The sequence below is a fragment of the Dysidea avara genome, chromosome 3 (assembly GCF_963678975.1).
Source record: "Dysidea avara chromosome 3, odDysAvar1.4, whole genome shotgun sequence".
In the NCBI taxonomy this organism is placed as follows: Eukaryota; Metazoa; Porifera; class Demospongiae; order Dictyoceratida; family Dysideidae; genus Dysidea; species Dysidea avara.
The window spans coordinates 8,119,178-8,135,729 of NC_089274.1; the positions used below are offsets into that span (position 1 = coordinate 8,119,178).

General features: G+C 40.1%; 2 protein-coding genes across 2 annotated transcripts; both read left to right on the plus strand.

The window, feature by feature from the left end:
- The first annotated feature begins 722 nt into the window (after nt 1-722).
- On the plus strand, nt 723-7,600 carry LOC136249217 (ATP-binding cassette sub-family F member 2-like). Its single transcript, XM_066041173.1, has 9 exons — nt 723-1,097; nt 1,146-1,270; nt 3,785-3,953; nt 5,281-5,440; nt 5,745-5,847; nt 6,462-6,557; nt 6,897-7,016; nt 7,107-7,196; nt 7,361-7,600. The coding sequence occupies exons 1-9, from the start codon at nt 776-778 to the stop codon at nt 7,583-7,585; spliced, it is 1,410 nt and encodes a 469-aa protein (XP_065897245.1). The 5' UTR covers nt 723-775; the 3' UTR covers nt 7,586-7,600.
- Nucleotides 7,601-13,961: 6,361 nt separating this feature from the next.
- LOC136249218 (ATP-binding cassette sub-family F member 2-like) lies at nt 13,962-16,332 on the plus strand. Its single transcript, XM_066041174.1, has 3 exons — nt 13,962-14,379; nt 15,762-15,965; nt 16,156-16,332. The coding sequence occupies exons 1-3, from the start codon at nt 14,287-14,289 to the stop codon at nt 16,261-16,263; spliced, it is 405 nt and encodes a 134-aa protein (XP_065897246.1). The 5' UTR covers nt 13,962-14,286; the 3' UTR covers nt 16,264-16,332.
- The last annotated feature ends 220 nt before the right edge of the window (nt 16,333-16,552 follow it).

Sequence of the window (16,552 nt, forward strand, 5' to 3'; positions counted from 1 at the left end):
GTATAAACAATTAAATTTCAGTATTGGTGTTCATAATTCTGCAAGTATAGCCTTTGTATTTTACTTTCAAACTTGATGCTTGCATGTTCCCTTTTGTAACCAACACATCAATTATTCCTGAAAAAAAATCTTGAAGCTAACAAACTAGGGTAGAACATCTGGGAATTGTGCCCCCAGACCCCTAGCTGCTACCAGAAATTCTATACTGAGCTTCACCCATAATTCGTATGATTGATTTGAGGAGCATGCAGCTGGGAAACAGTTAGCTTGGTACATGCATCTGATGTGGTGGAGAATAGACACTTATTGTTCAGATCCCCTGCCTCCATTGCTATACACCTAAGAGGGCATCTCCAAACTGATTTTGGTACGCTTAACGTCATAATGACACTTACTTCAGACCCCCCTCCTTAACATCACACTATGAAAACAATGCATTGGCAATAGAAGCACAAAACGTTAACTGTTTACACTACAACCGCTTCAATAAAAATTAATAACGTCATGGGCTAAACCCCCCTCCCCCTTAACGTCCCCCCCTTAACGTCATTATGACGTTAAGCGTACCAAAATCACTTTGTAGATGCCCCCTAAATTTGGTCACTATTATCATCATCTCAATGTTTAATGATGAATGTATGGAGTACCATAGCTACCCCAATGTAAAAATCTATGATCAACCACGCCATGCTATCGCGGTTTGGAAATGACGTAATGGTTATTGGTTTTGCGGTTTCATTCTATTTACAGCCTACTGCTACACGTGGTGTGGAAAATGCCAACGGAGGCTGCTAAGAAGCGGCAAGCCAAGAAGAAGGCCAAGGCACAAGCGAGTAAACCTAGCGCATCAAAATCGGAAACGACTTCCTCTGGATCAAATCAACCCCAGGATGGAGCTTCCAGTCTAGCCGGGGCCGTAGCGGGCATAAAACTTTCGGCCAGATCAGTCACAGGCGTTTTATCATCTCACCCCGCCTCGAGAGACGTTCACATAGACAGATTTTCCCTCACGTTCCACGGCGTGGAGCTTCTCTCCGATACTAGACTAGAATTAAACTGTGGTAGAAGATATGGTCTGTTGGGACTGAACGGTTGTGGTAAGTGTTTAAAGATTTAAACTTAGTGGTGATTAACTGATGATGTAGGGAAGTCGACAATGTTAACAGCCATTGGCCAAAGAGAGTTACCCATACCAGAACATATTGACATTTTCCACCTCACTGAAGAATACCCTGCTACCGATAAAAGTGCCTTGGAGGCTGTCACGGAGGTGAGAAATTGGAAGTTACTGGGCCTAGATATCTCAAGGGGGTGACACACAGGCACTCACTGTAGGTAGATCTGCAACCGCAGTCTAAGTCAAAGGTCAAGGCCACCAAGATCGTGCCAATTCAACGGTCAAGGGTAAAAGCTTCCAACCCACAATCGAAAAGTGCTGAAATATCGTCGCTAAGTCACCGGTCAAAGGTCGAAAAAGGCTCTTAGTCACAGGTCAAAGCGAAATTTCTGCCGGTCAAGACTTTGACTGCGGTTGCAGATCTACCTACAGCGCGTACCTACGTGACAGCCCCTTGTATCTTGACAATGGGAATATTTTGTACCTTTAAACCCACATAGAGCTATTGGACAATGTGTGTTTACATAGTACAAGTGTGCACGGCAAACATAATTAGTTATAGGTGGGCTACCTTATATTTTATAGCCTGAAACTACACAGTGATCAAAAGTCTGTTCACTGGGCTACTTGGAGGAATTTAAATAAACACTAACTACAGCGGCTTACCTGTTACGAAGCGATGAAGAATAGCAACTTGCATTTTCATGTTTCAAAATTTTTAACCCAGGTGCCATGCAGCTAGCTGGCATTAATCAACAATACATACTACCAAGAGTTAATAATAAGAGAGGAGAGTGTCTAACGCCGTATAGTCCTGTAACAGATGATTGCGCAGAAGTTAAATGGCTTCTTTTCCGCGTAACGTACAGACTGGCTAATATATTTTCGCATTTAACCACAAAGGCTATCCCAGACACAAGGGCGTGCGTTCAACTCGATGTTCAAGTTCACCACGAAGAGCATCCCTCTGTTGCGTAAAGAAGTGTGGCTGTTAACCTCGAAGATAACTCTGGGGGAGAGCGTCTGAGAAACCAATAAACACTGAACTCATAGCGGAGTATCGCTTCAAAGATTCACTGCATTGCCATGTTACCCTACCTTTGAGCATTCTTCAATTAAAGGAGTACTGTTCCCTGTACATACGGCTCAGTCTTTAGAGTTCAGTCTTCGACTATTCTCGAGGATTCATCACGGTGCGGCTAAACTAATTGCGGTAAGGAAACGAACAAACACTAGAAACCTATACGTTACACGGAAAGGAAGCCATTTAATTTCTGCGCAATCATCTATTATAGGCCTATACAGCATTAGACACTCTCCTCTCTTATTATTAACTCTTGATACTACGCTATTATTGACTTTTAACTAATAGGGTTTTGTTTTTGTAATAATTAGTGATGTACGATACGATGTGGCTGTAAAAATGTATGATACAGTTGTAAGAGCCTATCTGTATCTAACAGCTGTGTAGTCACTGATATGATGCAATACCTGATCTAACAGCTGTGTAGTCACTTATATGATGCGATACATGATATGGTACATACTCCTAAAAGTGCCTTAAGTGCTATTAGATGTGTGGGCTGCTAATAAATTTTCATAGCTAAGTACCAGCTATTACTCCATTCATGCCCACTACACTGTTATATAACAAATTTTCAGGAAAGTGGTAAGCAACCCAGCTACACTGTTATAGTGCAAAAGTACAGACCTTTTCATATTAAATGTGTGGATGGCTGATAATTGTTCATGGTTTACTACTAGCTATATTATTCCACTACACTGTTATATATGAAACTGGTAAACAACTGAGCTACATTGTTTAAATGCGCAAAACCAGACCTTCATATTTCCATGAATGCATAATCACAATATTGATACTCGAGCATAATATTGCTATCGCGATACAGCCAGAGTATCGTGGTGTGTTGGTACGTATCACACACCACTAGTACTTACGCATACAGAATTATTGAATTAATGAAGTTATTATAATTTTGTATTTGTAACCCCCTAATTATGTTGCTATGCTCGAAGTGCTATTAGAACAAACCGTTTTAAACAACGTATTACGCACAGAAGTATATTCTCAACTGTTTTATAGATTGTGTATTGTACACAGATTCTCTCTAAAAACTCTAAAGGCTGCCCTTCATTTTCGTTTGAGACTTGCCCCTTGAAAGTCAAAGATCTGCTTTTCCTGGTACAGCTGGTAGCCTATGACGCCTGCTACAGTGTTGTTTAGTTGTTAAATACCTAATGGGAAGGTATTTCTCAAAAGTTTGTAGTGAGTTACTACACCCTGTCCCGTATTTGAAACTGGCGAAAACAAATCACCTCAGTGTGAAGCCCTTACCTATGCTGAAGTGGTTTAATTCTCATATACGTACTGGCTACTTTTACCATTAAATGTATTGGCTCATGTGGGGGTGCGTATAGATAAACATAGGTAGGTAAATAGCAAATTGTCGCATAATGCATTTTGCAGACAATTCTTTTTAATTGTAATGCTGATACTGTGATGATGCAAATAAAATTCAACTAATGACCAAATTAGGAACTCTTACCATTTATGATAATCATTTATATGGTACAGTCCAGTATATTAGCAAGAAGTAAGAAGGATACAGATTTTCAAGCTTTAAAATAACCACACATTCCTTCCAGGTAGATAATGAAAGAATTAGATTGGAAGCTGAAGCAGAAGAGCTGGTGAAGGCTGGGGATACTGACAGTGAACGGCTTATGGACATTTATGAACGTCTGGATGACCTGGATGCTGGTATGGCTGCAACAAGAGCTGGTAGGATCTTACATGGCTTAGGATTTACTAGGGGTGAGTAACTTCATGACTTAGTTAAAAGAACAAGTACACAAAAAATGGAATTTTCAACTAGAGTAGCAACCATAGCACATCGATAAAAAGTACTGAAACAAGCTGGAGTAGTGCATATTTAATCACAATAAAACAATACGAAGTGTTATATCCCTACTGTGCATATCCATTATGGTATCTTGAGCACAGTAGGGATATAATACTTCTTATTGTTTTACTTTGGTTTAATATCGTGCACTACTCCAGCTTGTTTCAACACTTTATCAATGTGCTATATGGTCCCTACTCTTTGAAAATTCCAATTTTTTTGTGTACTTGTTTTTTAACTTTTGTAAATAATTATGACTGGTTAACCCACACATACTGCATCTGAAATGGCACCGTGCACCCCAGCTATATCAATTATTGTCTGAAAAGTCAAGTATTCATTATGCTTCGTTGCCAACTATCTTCAACCCATTACACAGCATTTCAAATCAAAACTGTTAGAAAAGCACCTCTGCAATACACGCATACCAAAAGAGAAAAGCACCTCTGCAATCAAAATAGCCACTATGAAAATACGGACGATTTCCAGGGAAGCCATCATGTGCTACCGCCAAATTGACACTTTTCGCTGTCAGCAAAGATGAATGAGACACTGAGGAGGATACTGGTAAGTCCATGAAGAATACATTGTTCGTATTGCGCTATACTGCGGTGTGCCGAAAGGCACTGCTCGGGCCGAAGCGACATCAAACAGTGAAAAAATCAAGCCCGTAGCCTTAGCTGTTATCGAGTTATGCTTGTCTGAAGGCATCAGTCAGTCAGTAGAAAATTCCGTTAATTAATTTTTTGTGAAAATTCCGCCATAAATTTTTTTTTTTTTTTTTGGAAATTCCGTAGCAATTTGTTGAAAGCATTTCAGGTCTATGTGAAAGCTTTTCAGGTCTATGTGAAAGCTTTTCAGGTCTATGTGAAAGCTTGTTTGGGCTTAGTTTAACCAATACTGCCTCATCGTTGTCAGGAAAAATTGATGCTAGTTTTTGGGTGATGTTATTTGTGGGCCATGCCTACTCCTTTGTGGTTCCTACTATACAGTACTATTGTACTGTATGATGGTACTGTATAAGGAGGGTGTTCATGTTGGATAAAAATTTATTGTGTGATAAATTGCTAGCACCAGGGCACAACCAGGCATCAAACCCGAAATCTTTGGATTAGTGGGCCAGTGCTGCTGTCTTGTCTCTCTATGTGTCTCTCGCTGTCTCTGTCTGTCTGTCACACACGTATGCACGCACACACACACACGCAATGTCTGTTAGTGTGCTCACTGTATGTACTGTAGAAATGCAACGTACCAAGACAGGAGATTTTTCTGGTGGCTGGAGGATGAGGATAGCCTTGGCTAGAGCCCTGTTCATCATGCCCACACTGTTATTATTGGATGAGCCCACTAACCACCTTGATCTTGATGCTTGTGTGTGGCTTGAAGAAGAACTGAAAAAGTAAGTCAGTCACTACTGGTATATGTGTATTTCTTGGTAACAACAATTTGCTACTAACCACATGTTCCTCACTACTTCTCTGTTGTGCTAACAACTGTGGATATTCAATTTTGATGCTAGTATCCTTTTGTGTAGCAAATCTTTTATAACAATATTTTTAATGGTTTGAAAGAGGAGAGTGTTGCTACATGTAAAAAATGCAGTCAATGTACTTTGCTATTGCTTTTTTGTGTGTATGTATTGATGCTCTGATTACATTTAAACAAATGTTTTATTTTTGTTATTTATTTTCTGTACACTGCAGGTACAAACGTATTCTGGTTTTGGTGTCCCACTCTCAGGACTTCCTCAATGGAGTGTGTACTAACATCGTTCACCTTCACAAGTGTGGACTGGTCTACTACGGGGTTAGTATCCACAGTCTGCATAGCAGCAGCAGCAGCAGCAGCATCAGCAGCAGCAGCAGCAGCAGCAGCAGCAGCAGCAGCAGCAGCAGCAGCAGCAGCAGCAGCAGCAGCAGCAGCAGCAGCAGCAGCAGCAGCAGCAGCAGCAGCAGCAGCAGCAGCAGCAGCAGCAGCAGCAGCAGCAGCGATTGAAAGTGTATATTAGCACAAGTGTTTTAATGAAATGTAATTAATTCTATATGGCCCCCATTCTTAGGTAAAGGATAGACAGATAATTCTTAAGGCTGAAACGAATAGTACGAATATTCATTTGTTAAGAAATATTCGTATTTGTTAAGAAATGTTGGTTAAAATATTTGCTAATCAGACAATCTTGAAAAGCTTCTATAAACTGAAAGTTATCATTTTAAAACTGTAATTCATCATCTTTTAAAGAAAAATACATGCATGTAAAGGACTGTAGTAGTAATCCCTTTTGAGAACCTTAGTTATACAGAAAACTCTCAAGAATAATTAAATTTTGTTAATTTGTTCGTTGATTTGAAGAATATTCAGATTCATATGTTTCATCCCTAATAATTCTATATTGAACTTATTGTGTAACTCACTCTGTACAGGGTAACTATGATGCTTATGTGCGGACCAGAGCAGAACTGGAAGAGAACCAGATGAAGCGTTACCAATGGGAACAAGATCAGATGCAACACATGAAGGTATAACAAGTACAGTGAGTCTTATTGTATAGAGCAACGGCCACTGATATCCCATCCCGATATAATTTGCTTGTCTAGGGTAGCATAGTGCAAAAATGGCTTGTAGTTAACTGATGTTAGGCATGTATTATTATTTGCTGAACAGTCAGCGCTGCTGTTATGTTCAGGGTTTACCATATCACATATACGATTGCAACAATGAATGCAATCTTGGTAATATCATTCAGTTTATAAGTATCACATAGTCTGTGTTTGGAAGGAATTATGTTTGATTGAACTGGTGTATGGTTGGTATTAATAGTTGGGATAATACTGTCACTTTTCTGATCATTGTTCTAGGATTATGTTGCAAGGTTTGGCCATGGAAGTGCCAAGTTGGCAAAACAGGCTCAGAGTAAAGAGAAAGTGTTAGCAAAAATGGTGGAGGGCGGTCTAACTGAGAAAGTTGTTTCCGACAAGGTGTTGTTTCCGACAAGGTGAATGGCACATCACAGCAAACACCACAGCAAACACATCACGTTATATTACTGTTTTGCATCTTTCTGTTAGGTATTGTCTTTTCAATTTCCTGACTGCGGCACAATACCACCGCCAGTTGTGATGGTCCAGGGGGTCTCCTTTAAATATGGACCAGACAAGGTATGTGATGCTTTTTCTAATAGAACACATTTATTTCAATAAACTGTCAAGGAAGCTTCACTCACAGCCTGTCCTAACACTCATAGCTTTAAGATTTTTCATCTCCATGTCATGGTTCATGTCATTAGACTGACTGTTAAGAAACTATATATTGTCTACTGTAGGGACTAATTTACAACAATATAGAATTTGGTGTTGATCTTGAGTCAAGGATTGCTCTTGTTGGACCAAATGGGGCTGGCAAGTCCACACTATTAAAACTGCTCGATGCATGTATCTTACCAGTGAAATGTTGTGCTAGTATAAGTATTGTGCACTTGTTGTCACCAAGAGTTCATTTGTGTTCTAGTAAAATTATGAGACTCATCACTGTGTCACCTGACCATTAGGGATCTGTGATAAATGCATATTGTCAAGAGTATTATTTACTACTGATTTTGTGTGTCACTGTAAATCAACTGCTTGATATGAGTCACTATTAACCCTTCACTGCCAAATTTTTATAGGCCCTAATCTGCTGCTTCTAAGCTACTATCATGCAGTACAATAGTACCACTACTGAAAGAGTTCTCATGAAAACCCAATGAAGGCAATTTTGAAAACTGTCTGAAAAAGTCAAAATTTCAATGGGTGGCCAAGAATTTTCATTACATTTTGGCATTGAAAATTCATTGAAATTTTACCAATGAATACTCCATGAAATTATTTTTCAAAGAATTTTCATTGGTTATTTTCATTGGATATTCATTGATTTGTCCAATGAAAATACTAAAAATTCATTGGGGACACCAATGAAATTTGTGGTGTGGCCCATGAAAAAAAAACCCAAAAACCAGCCTCACTTTCCCTGACAATGGTGAGGTAGCATTGTTAGCCGAAGCAAGTATTCAGATCAACCTGAAAAGCTTTCAACAAGCTGCTACGGAATTTTTAAAAAAAATGTATTAAAACGGAATTTTCTACTGACTGATGCCTTCAGACAAGGCTACGTATGCATGGGCTTGATTTTTTCACTGTTCGACGTCGTTTCGGCTCAACAGGTGCCTTTTGGCATCAGTACGTACAATGCATTCTTCATGGACTTACCAGTGTCCTCCTTTGTGTCCCATTTATCTTTGCGGTAGCGTGTGATGGCTTTCCTTCATAATGAAAGTCGTCCGTGTTTTTCATAGTGGCTACTTTGATTGCAGAGGTGCTTTTTGAACAGTTCTTGATTCGTACTGCTGTGTAATAGGTTGAACATAGCTGACAACAAAGCGTAATCATGAACCGCGATAGTGGGTTCATAATAGGGGTCGCAGAAGAATTTTTGAAAATCCTAATAGAGCAGTCACCTAAAACCAGCCTTAGAAAGCATAAAACAACCCTCAGAAGGTTTATTATCAAACACTGAACTCAGAAAAATTGTGATATAGCAGTACAAATGGTCTAGACGAAATTTGGAAACATTCAAAAATTGCAAATTTTATGTGAATTGTTCATATTATTATTCATAATATTATTATTATTTTGTTTCACTCGTGTACATCCCAAGGCTTCCATTTTTTCGTGATAAAAACTACACAGCCTTACTCACTGAGTCCTTCTACGTGTCCATGACCCATTAATTAACCCATACTCCAGAGATCGCTAACCGGCCTCCAGAGTTGGGGTAGTTAATTCAGAAAAGTAACTAGTTACTAGTTACACGTTACTTTTATCCCATGTAAAATTTTGCCAAAATTTTGTAGGAAATATTCCCACACTGTTGAATTTTGTAAGAAAGATTCCTACACTTGGCACAATGTGTAAGACATCTTCTTGCAGTGTAGGAATCATTCTTACAAGTGTAGGAATTGTTCCTATAATTCCTACACTTGTATGAATTATTCCTACACATTATGCCATGTGTAGGAATCTTTCTTACAAAACTCAACAGTGCAGGAATAATTGCCCTACACGTGTAGGAACCATGCTTCCTACACAAGGATAAATTTTGGTACATCACAGAAAATTTGCTGTGCTTTTGAGAAAAAATTGCCACATCTTAAAGTTTTGGTTTCTTATTTAGTTTGGAATATGTTTAGCTCATATAGCAGTGTGTTTTCAGCAATGGCACCAAGTGTGACGATGATGACTCAAACACTGAGTATAGACTAGGAATTAATGTATCCTGCCTTATATTTTGTGTGTGTACAAATCAGGATGAAAATACAGTCTTCATCATAGATTACAAAATTAATATTGCATTAACATATCTAATGAGTTAGCCTTTTAACCCTTAAACGCGCATGCAGGTTTTGAGAAATGCGTGTTTACCAAAATTGGTTTTATATTGAAAGTGGTGAGAGTTTGCTAAACTGAATTAGCCTAACACCTTATATAAACAGAAAATTTATTCAATGGGCTATCAGGGGAAGTTTAAATAACCACTGTAACAACAGGCGCTCACTTGTTATGAAGCGATGAAGAACAGCGTCTTGACTTTTCGCGATTTCGTATTCCTTCCGGTGGCAGCCATATTTGTAATTGGCTGAGTCACGTGACCCATATATGGCCTGAGGCATAATTGAATGGCGAATCGATCGGCGTTTATTGCAGAACAATAGAATGAACTGGGAAGGAGATACGAGTCTTTTTCCATGGTATGTAAACAGTTTTACGTGTTCATTTCGTAAAAAGTTAGTTTCATGGCGAGTTTTGGCCCTGTGTTTCAGTATAGGGTAAAACCCTACATATCATTTCATTCGCTATTACATCACCAATTAAATGATGGCAGTTGCGTAGCCATAGGGACAATGGTTCGGAAGTTACAGCGCTTTGTTTACTGCCATGCGTGAGGGCCACTATAATGGCCTTTGCGCGTTTAAGGGTTAAACTAAGGAATTGTCGAATGGCTCAGGTCATGCAATAGCCGCCAGCTATTCGTAATTGTATGAAGAGGGTGAGGTTGAAATATCAACATGTAATAGCTAATTTTCCACTACAGACAGCAAGTTTGAATACAATAGAATACATGCATGTGTGCAGAAAACCATAAAAACACATATACAAGCACTATAAATACAACTCTCAACTGCCTACTTCGGCTTTTTTTCACAGTCTCTTGAGAGAAAAACATACAATTAAGGGAAAAGGGTGGGTAGGACATGTTGATATTTCAACCTCACCCTTCTCATATAATTACGAATAGCTGGCGGCCATTGCATGACCTGAGCCATTCGACAATTATACTTCGGAAGGCTCGGTCTCCATATCAACATGTGATTTTGAAGACCTGGCCGCCAAAACTCTTGACCGAATTCCCCTGAGTACTTTGGTCGATAATAGAACTTCTGAAAAACACCTTCACTGGACCAGTCAGCAGCCTTCGGAATGTCCACCACAGTTAATCCAGACATTGCTGCTGTAGAAATGACAGCAGCTCTCACTGAATGTGCCTGAAATTTTGATGTATCTATTCCTGCTTTGTGCAGGCAAGTTTTAATCCATCTAGCCCCAGTGCTTGATGTGACCGGTCCATGTTTTCCAATAAAGGATCTAAGGAGGTGGTTTCTCCCTGAACTGTTACGAAAAGTAAATGTTTTTCTCTCATACACCTTTAAAGTTTCCACCGGACACAGATTTTTATCATCTTTAAATGCTGGGAAGAAAAATTTTACCCTGTTATGAGAAGGACGGGACTGTTTAGACAGATGTACTGGGGTAAATAACACCCCTTCTGGCAGGAATGATCTATGATTAAGGTCCAGTTCTGCCAAATCTGCCCCTCTACAAGGGCGAGTCAAGGCCAGCAACATTGTAGTTTTAATAGTTAAATCTTGCAATGACAATGAGTCCGTAGGACCTTGTTCCTTGAACCATCTGAGCACTGCTTCAACATTCCACACAGAATCATACTTAGGTTGTGGTGGCCTTTCATTAAAAATGCCTTTCATCATACGGGATACCAATGGGTGTTTACCAACCTCTTCTCCATCCACTTTCTCATGTACTGATGAGATAGCTGATAAGTATGAGTTCACTGACCGGTATTGATATCCTTGTTCAAACAAACCAGCGAGAAAGTTCATGATATCAGCTATAGGACCCCTAATGGGATCTTGGTTCTGTTCCTGACACCAGCTATCCCACCGTTTGAATAGAGACTCATATGTTGATTTTGTCTTGTTCCTCCAGGAGGATGCCAGAAGTCTTGAAGCTTCTTTTGAAAGACCTCCTGATCTCCACTGATTCCTGACAATGGCCAGACAACTAGTTGAGGAACTCCAGCTGGCATGATGAACTCCTGCTGGGTTGGTGATATCACTATATTCTCCTGAGTTGGAATAAGAAGAGGAATCTCGATCAGGAGATGTAGAAGGAGAGGATACCAAGGCTGAGTCCACCACAATGGCACCACTACCACCACCTTGGCCTTCTCTCTCTCATTGTTCGCCAGTGTTGGCAACAGCAGGCACCATGGAGGATTGGCAAAGCCCTGAAGCTGGCTCCAACTCTGGGTAAAAGCATCCGTTGCCTCTGCTGCTGGATCCGGCCTCCAGCTGAAGTAGCAATCCAGTTGGTGGGTCAGCCGAGATGCAAATAGGTCCACCTCCAGCGGGCCAAACTTCTTGTTGATCTGGGAGAACAGATGATGAATCATCCAATCACACCTGTCCCTCACCGTTCTGGACTCTGTGTCTGCAATGAGATTGTTCACTCCTGGTAGGTGCTCTGCTAGCAGGAAAATCTGTCTCTCTATGCACCATTTCTATAGATCCATTGCCAATGCATTCATGGGGTGTGAATGTGTCCCCCCAAAGTGGTTGATGTAAGCCCTGGTTGGTATATTGTCTGTCCTCAGAAGGATTGTGACATTCTGTTGACTCTTGGCAAATGTTTTTACTGCTAAAGTTGCCGCTAACAATTCCAGGCAGTTGATGTGCCTACCCTGCTCGCTCACTGACCACAATCCCCCTGTTGTCAATTTCTGGCCCTTCAGAGTTGCCCCCCAACCCTGACAGGAGGCATCTGATTCTATTATCAGCTCTGGTGGGGGGGAAATGCATCTGTGATGGGACTGTTGTCTGAACTGGCTGGGCCACTAAGGGTAAGTGGAACCCTTGAACAGTCTGTAGCACCCAAGGGTCCTGTGTCAACAAGGCCCAATTCTGTTTGAAGGCTTTTATACGCCCTGTTTGTAGATTAGTGTCTATATCCCTCTCTATTGAGGGCAGTATGACCTTTAGATCTAATGTATGGTGACCACTTATTACTTTGTGACAATTTACAACATGCATGCCATGGGTCATATCTATGGTTTCTGTCCTTGGTTGCTTGCAGCTGGGCGGCTTGAGCTCTGGGTCGATTGGTTGAATCCCTTGCTGTATGGCTGATATCGTCCACGGCCACTTCTGTATCCACCCCCGCGACCGGTTTGGTAGCTTCGAGGGTGGTATCCGGAAAAACTCCCTTTCTTGTCCTCTGGCTTTGAGATCTTCTTCATAGCCTTCACCTGGTTCACTCTAGTGGTTGCAGACTTCGCAGCAAACTCCTCCCCAAACAGCATTGGTGCCGCTGACTCAAAATTCTTTCTGTCCTCTGCCATAAATTTTAGAGACGGGTTCAGCTTGAGCAGCAGCTTCTTGCACTTTTCTTGGGCCATCTGCTGATGAGCGTTTCCCATCAGGCATAGTGCCGCCCTGGTAGAAGCAACCGCCTCCGCACTCTCCAAAATTTCATGCAAGAGGGGCTACGGCGTCCAGCCAAAACTGCTGGAGTCGTGATAAGTAACCATCCGCCTTTATGGTGTCTGTTGGCAACACCGCCTTCATTACTCCATCCAACTTCGGGCAGCGGATTTGGTCACAATCTGGCACCCCGATCCGTTTGATTCGCTTTCTGCAATCGTCATTGTCCATTATTCCTGAAAAGGCTGCCCCCCAGAAAGGCTTGTGTTGCCTCTGAAACTTCCACCAGACCGCCTTCCTCTTGTTCCACCTTGTCCGTTTCCAATGCCGGTCGTGGGTGCGGTGGTAGCAGACTGCTTGCTCTGTAAAGTGTTCACTTGCTCCTGAAGCTTATTCATCTGCTCCATCATCTGTTTCAGAAGCGTATTCGTCTCTTCAGACATTTTGAACACTGTTGAAACTTCACTGTCAGCGAGAAAAAAAGCCGAAGTGGGCAGTTGAGAGTTGTATTTATAGTGGCTTGTACACATGTTTTTGTGGTTTTCTGTACACGTGCGTGTATTTTATTGTATTCAAACTTGCTGTCTGTAGTGGAAAATTAGCTATTACATGTTGATATGAGCCTTCCGAAGTATAATCTCTGTTAGCTTACTACACTAATGTGTCAATTAACTTATAATCCGTAAATGGACTTGGAATAAAGTACACAAACTAGACATATTAAATATTTCGCTGGGATGGTAATGTAAACCACAAATCCCTATTTTGACTCTATAAATACAAAATTAATAATGCGTTAAGATATCTAGTTATTAAGTTAACCTTTTAAACTCAGGAATCTCTGTTAGCTTACTACACTAATGTGCCAATTAACTTATAACAATTCCACTTTATTGGCTTGTTATCAATTGTTGCTAATCAGTTTTTCCTTTATTGGGCTACTCAAATATTCCTATGGAAATCCACCAGACCGTTATTCTATGTAATAGAAAATTAAAAGTTGTCTGAACATAAGGCATTTACCCTGGTACATACAACAGTAAATAGTTTTTTTAAAATGATTTACTGTGTAATCATGACAAAGAATCAGTCTATTAAAGTGAAGCTACATTTTCATGAACAATGTGCAGTTGTTCCTGTTGAGATTACTCCAGCACAAAGTGATTGCTGTGTTAGAGTTTGCTACATAGACTCCGTCACTGATTATATTTGATTATTTCTTGTATTGCAATACCCTGTACTTACCACAAACTCTAACTTGGAATAAAGAGTGGGTGTAGCTTTTGTTGATGCTGTATGCTGTTTAGTGTTTTAACTTTGTTTGGTACTAAATTAAATAGCTTATACCAACGGATGGTTTAATAAGGAGACATCCTCACTTGAAGACTGGAAGATACCACCAACATCTTAAGGACTATTTAGATCTTGATGAGTCAGCAATGCGGTACATGATGAAGTGTTATCCTGAGGAGAAGGAGGAAGAGCAGATGAGAAGATCTCTAGGAAGATATGGATTAACTGGGAAGCAACAGGTGAACCCTAGTATCATATAGTATGATAGTACTGTACTGGCTTTTCTGGCCAAAATTGTCATTCTAAAACCAGCCTCACAATACCTTGATGGTGCCTTGGCAGTATTGGTGAGGTACAAGCAAGCCCAAAAGTGCCTGAAATACTTTCAAAAAGGTGCTACGAACTTTCGAGAAAGAAAAAAATTAAGTGGAATTTTCGGATGTATTCAGACAAGATAACGGCTAAGGCTACGAGGCTTAATTTTTTTCACTGTCCGACATTGCTTCAGCCCTACTGTTGCCTTTCATAGTACATAGAATGCATGCTTCATGGACTTACCTGTGTCCTCCTTTGTGTCCCATTTATCTTTGCTGACAGCACAAGGTGTCAATTTGTCGTAGTGCCACGTGATGGCTTCCCTATGTTTGATGGTAATTGTCTGAGTTTTCCGTTGTGACTGGGTTGATTGCAGAGGTCCTTCTTAACTAATTATTTTAAACAATCTATTGGAAGCGTTTAGGGTCGTACTGAAGGCACTTATACCTAACCAACACTGCCAAGGCACCAGGATAGTATTGTGAAACTGGTTTTGGGGTGATATTTTAGTCCACAAAAACCATAACCTCCATGATCCTTAATATACAGTACTACTGTACTGTATCTTTATTGCATATCACTAAACTAGGGTAAGTAGAATTCTAGGAAGACATGAATGGGATGGGAGTGGAAATTGGGAACAGCCAACAAAAAATATCTGATACCGTGTAGCAGGTTTTTTCTCGCAGACAAATTTACATGCAAAAGTAAAACCATGCGTCACTTAGTCTTCCTAGGTGACAAATTTATTGATCATTGAAATAAGTGTTTGCATACTATAACCATCATGTGACTTTTATCCTGAGGCTGCAGGTACAACTTCCAACATCTATATGTAGGCAATGTCAGTTACTTAGAATACTTTTGTAAACCTCTCTATTTGAATCTTTTAATTATGTTTGTGGTTTCACAAGGGAGAGGCTAATGACTTAGTCTGTATACCTAATCTATGACAGCCATAGTATATAGTTCCTGGTGGAATAGCTGTCAAAACATTCTTGACTGCATTATTAGAGTATTTTAGTACATGTGGCTGCTCTATTAGAATGTTTTGATTGTTTTAGTGGAAGGATTTAACAATGCTACAAAATAAGCATTGTGTTGTATAATCCAACCTGTGTATTGACATAATGACCTTTATCAGGTATTTTCCGTTGGTCGTTCCCACTTCCTATTCCCATCCCATTCTCGTTTTCCTAGAATTCTACTTATCCTGTTATGTTGTGAAGTGTTTAGTTGGTATGGCCAATATTTTCTGAAAACAGTTATAGAAATTTTCATACATTGATTGCTGTTCTTCTTGCAGATTTGTCCAATGAGAAACTTGTCAGATGGTCAGAGGTGTAGAGTTGTATTTGCATGGCTGGCATTCCGGCGTCCTCACATGTTATTACTGGATGAACCCACCAATCATTTGGACATTGAGACAATTGATGCATTAGCTGATGCCATACTAAACTTTGATGGTGGAATGATGTTAGTTAGTCATGACTTCAGACTGATCAGCCAGGTATGATGTAGTGTACCTGTATATATGGTCCCAAGGATAGGTGACCGTGAAGTAGTAAATTTATGAGCACGTGCAAATTTTTCTTATTGCTCATATGGCAACAGTTGGCTGGGTGACAGTGTAGCACCATGGTGTAATACTGTATGTTTCTGTTCTGTGTGGTATTGATTGTTATGTTGTGTTTTCACAGGTTGCTAAAGAAATCTGGGTGTGTCAAGGTGGCAAAGTAAAGCCTTGGCCTGGTGACATTCAATCATACAAAATGCACCTCAAGAAAAAAGTGAATGATGTCTCCTAATTTATAACTAATTTCTGTATAAAATTATGTGCACTATTTATATGAATTCACCTTATCAACTACTAGCAACCTAGTTACCACCGCTGGGCATGTGAATTGTGTGTGCATTGACTAAAATGCTCAGTGTTTATGTAATAGTTGTAGCACATTAGAGAGGAAAGTGGCCATAATACCTATTGTCTAAAAACAATATTTTATGCAGTCATTTGTCTACTCAGTCACCAAAACATTGTGTAATTTGGTAGGCCACACTAAGGGCAGTATGTCAACAGTAACCACTGACCTAGTG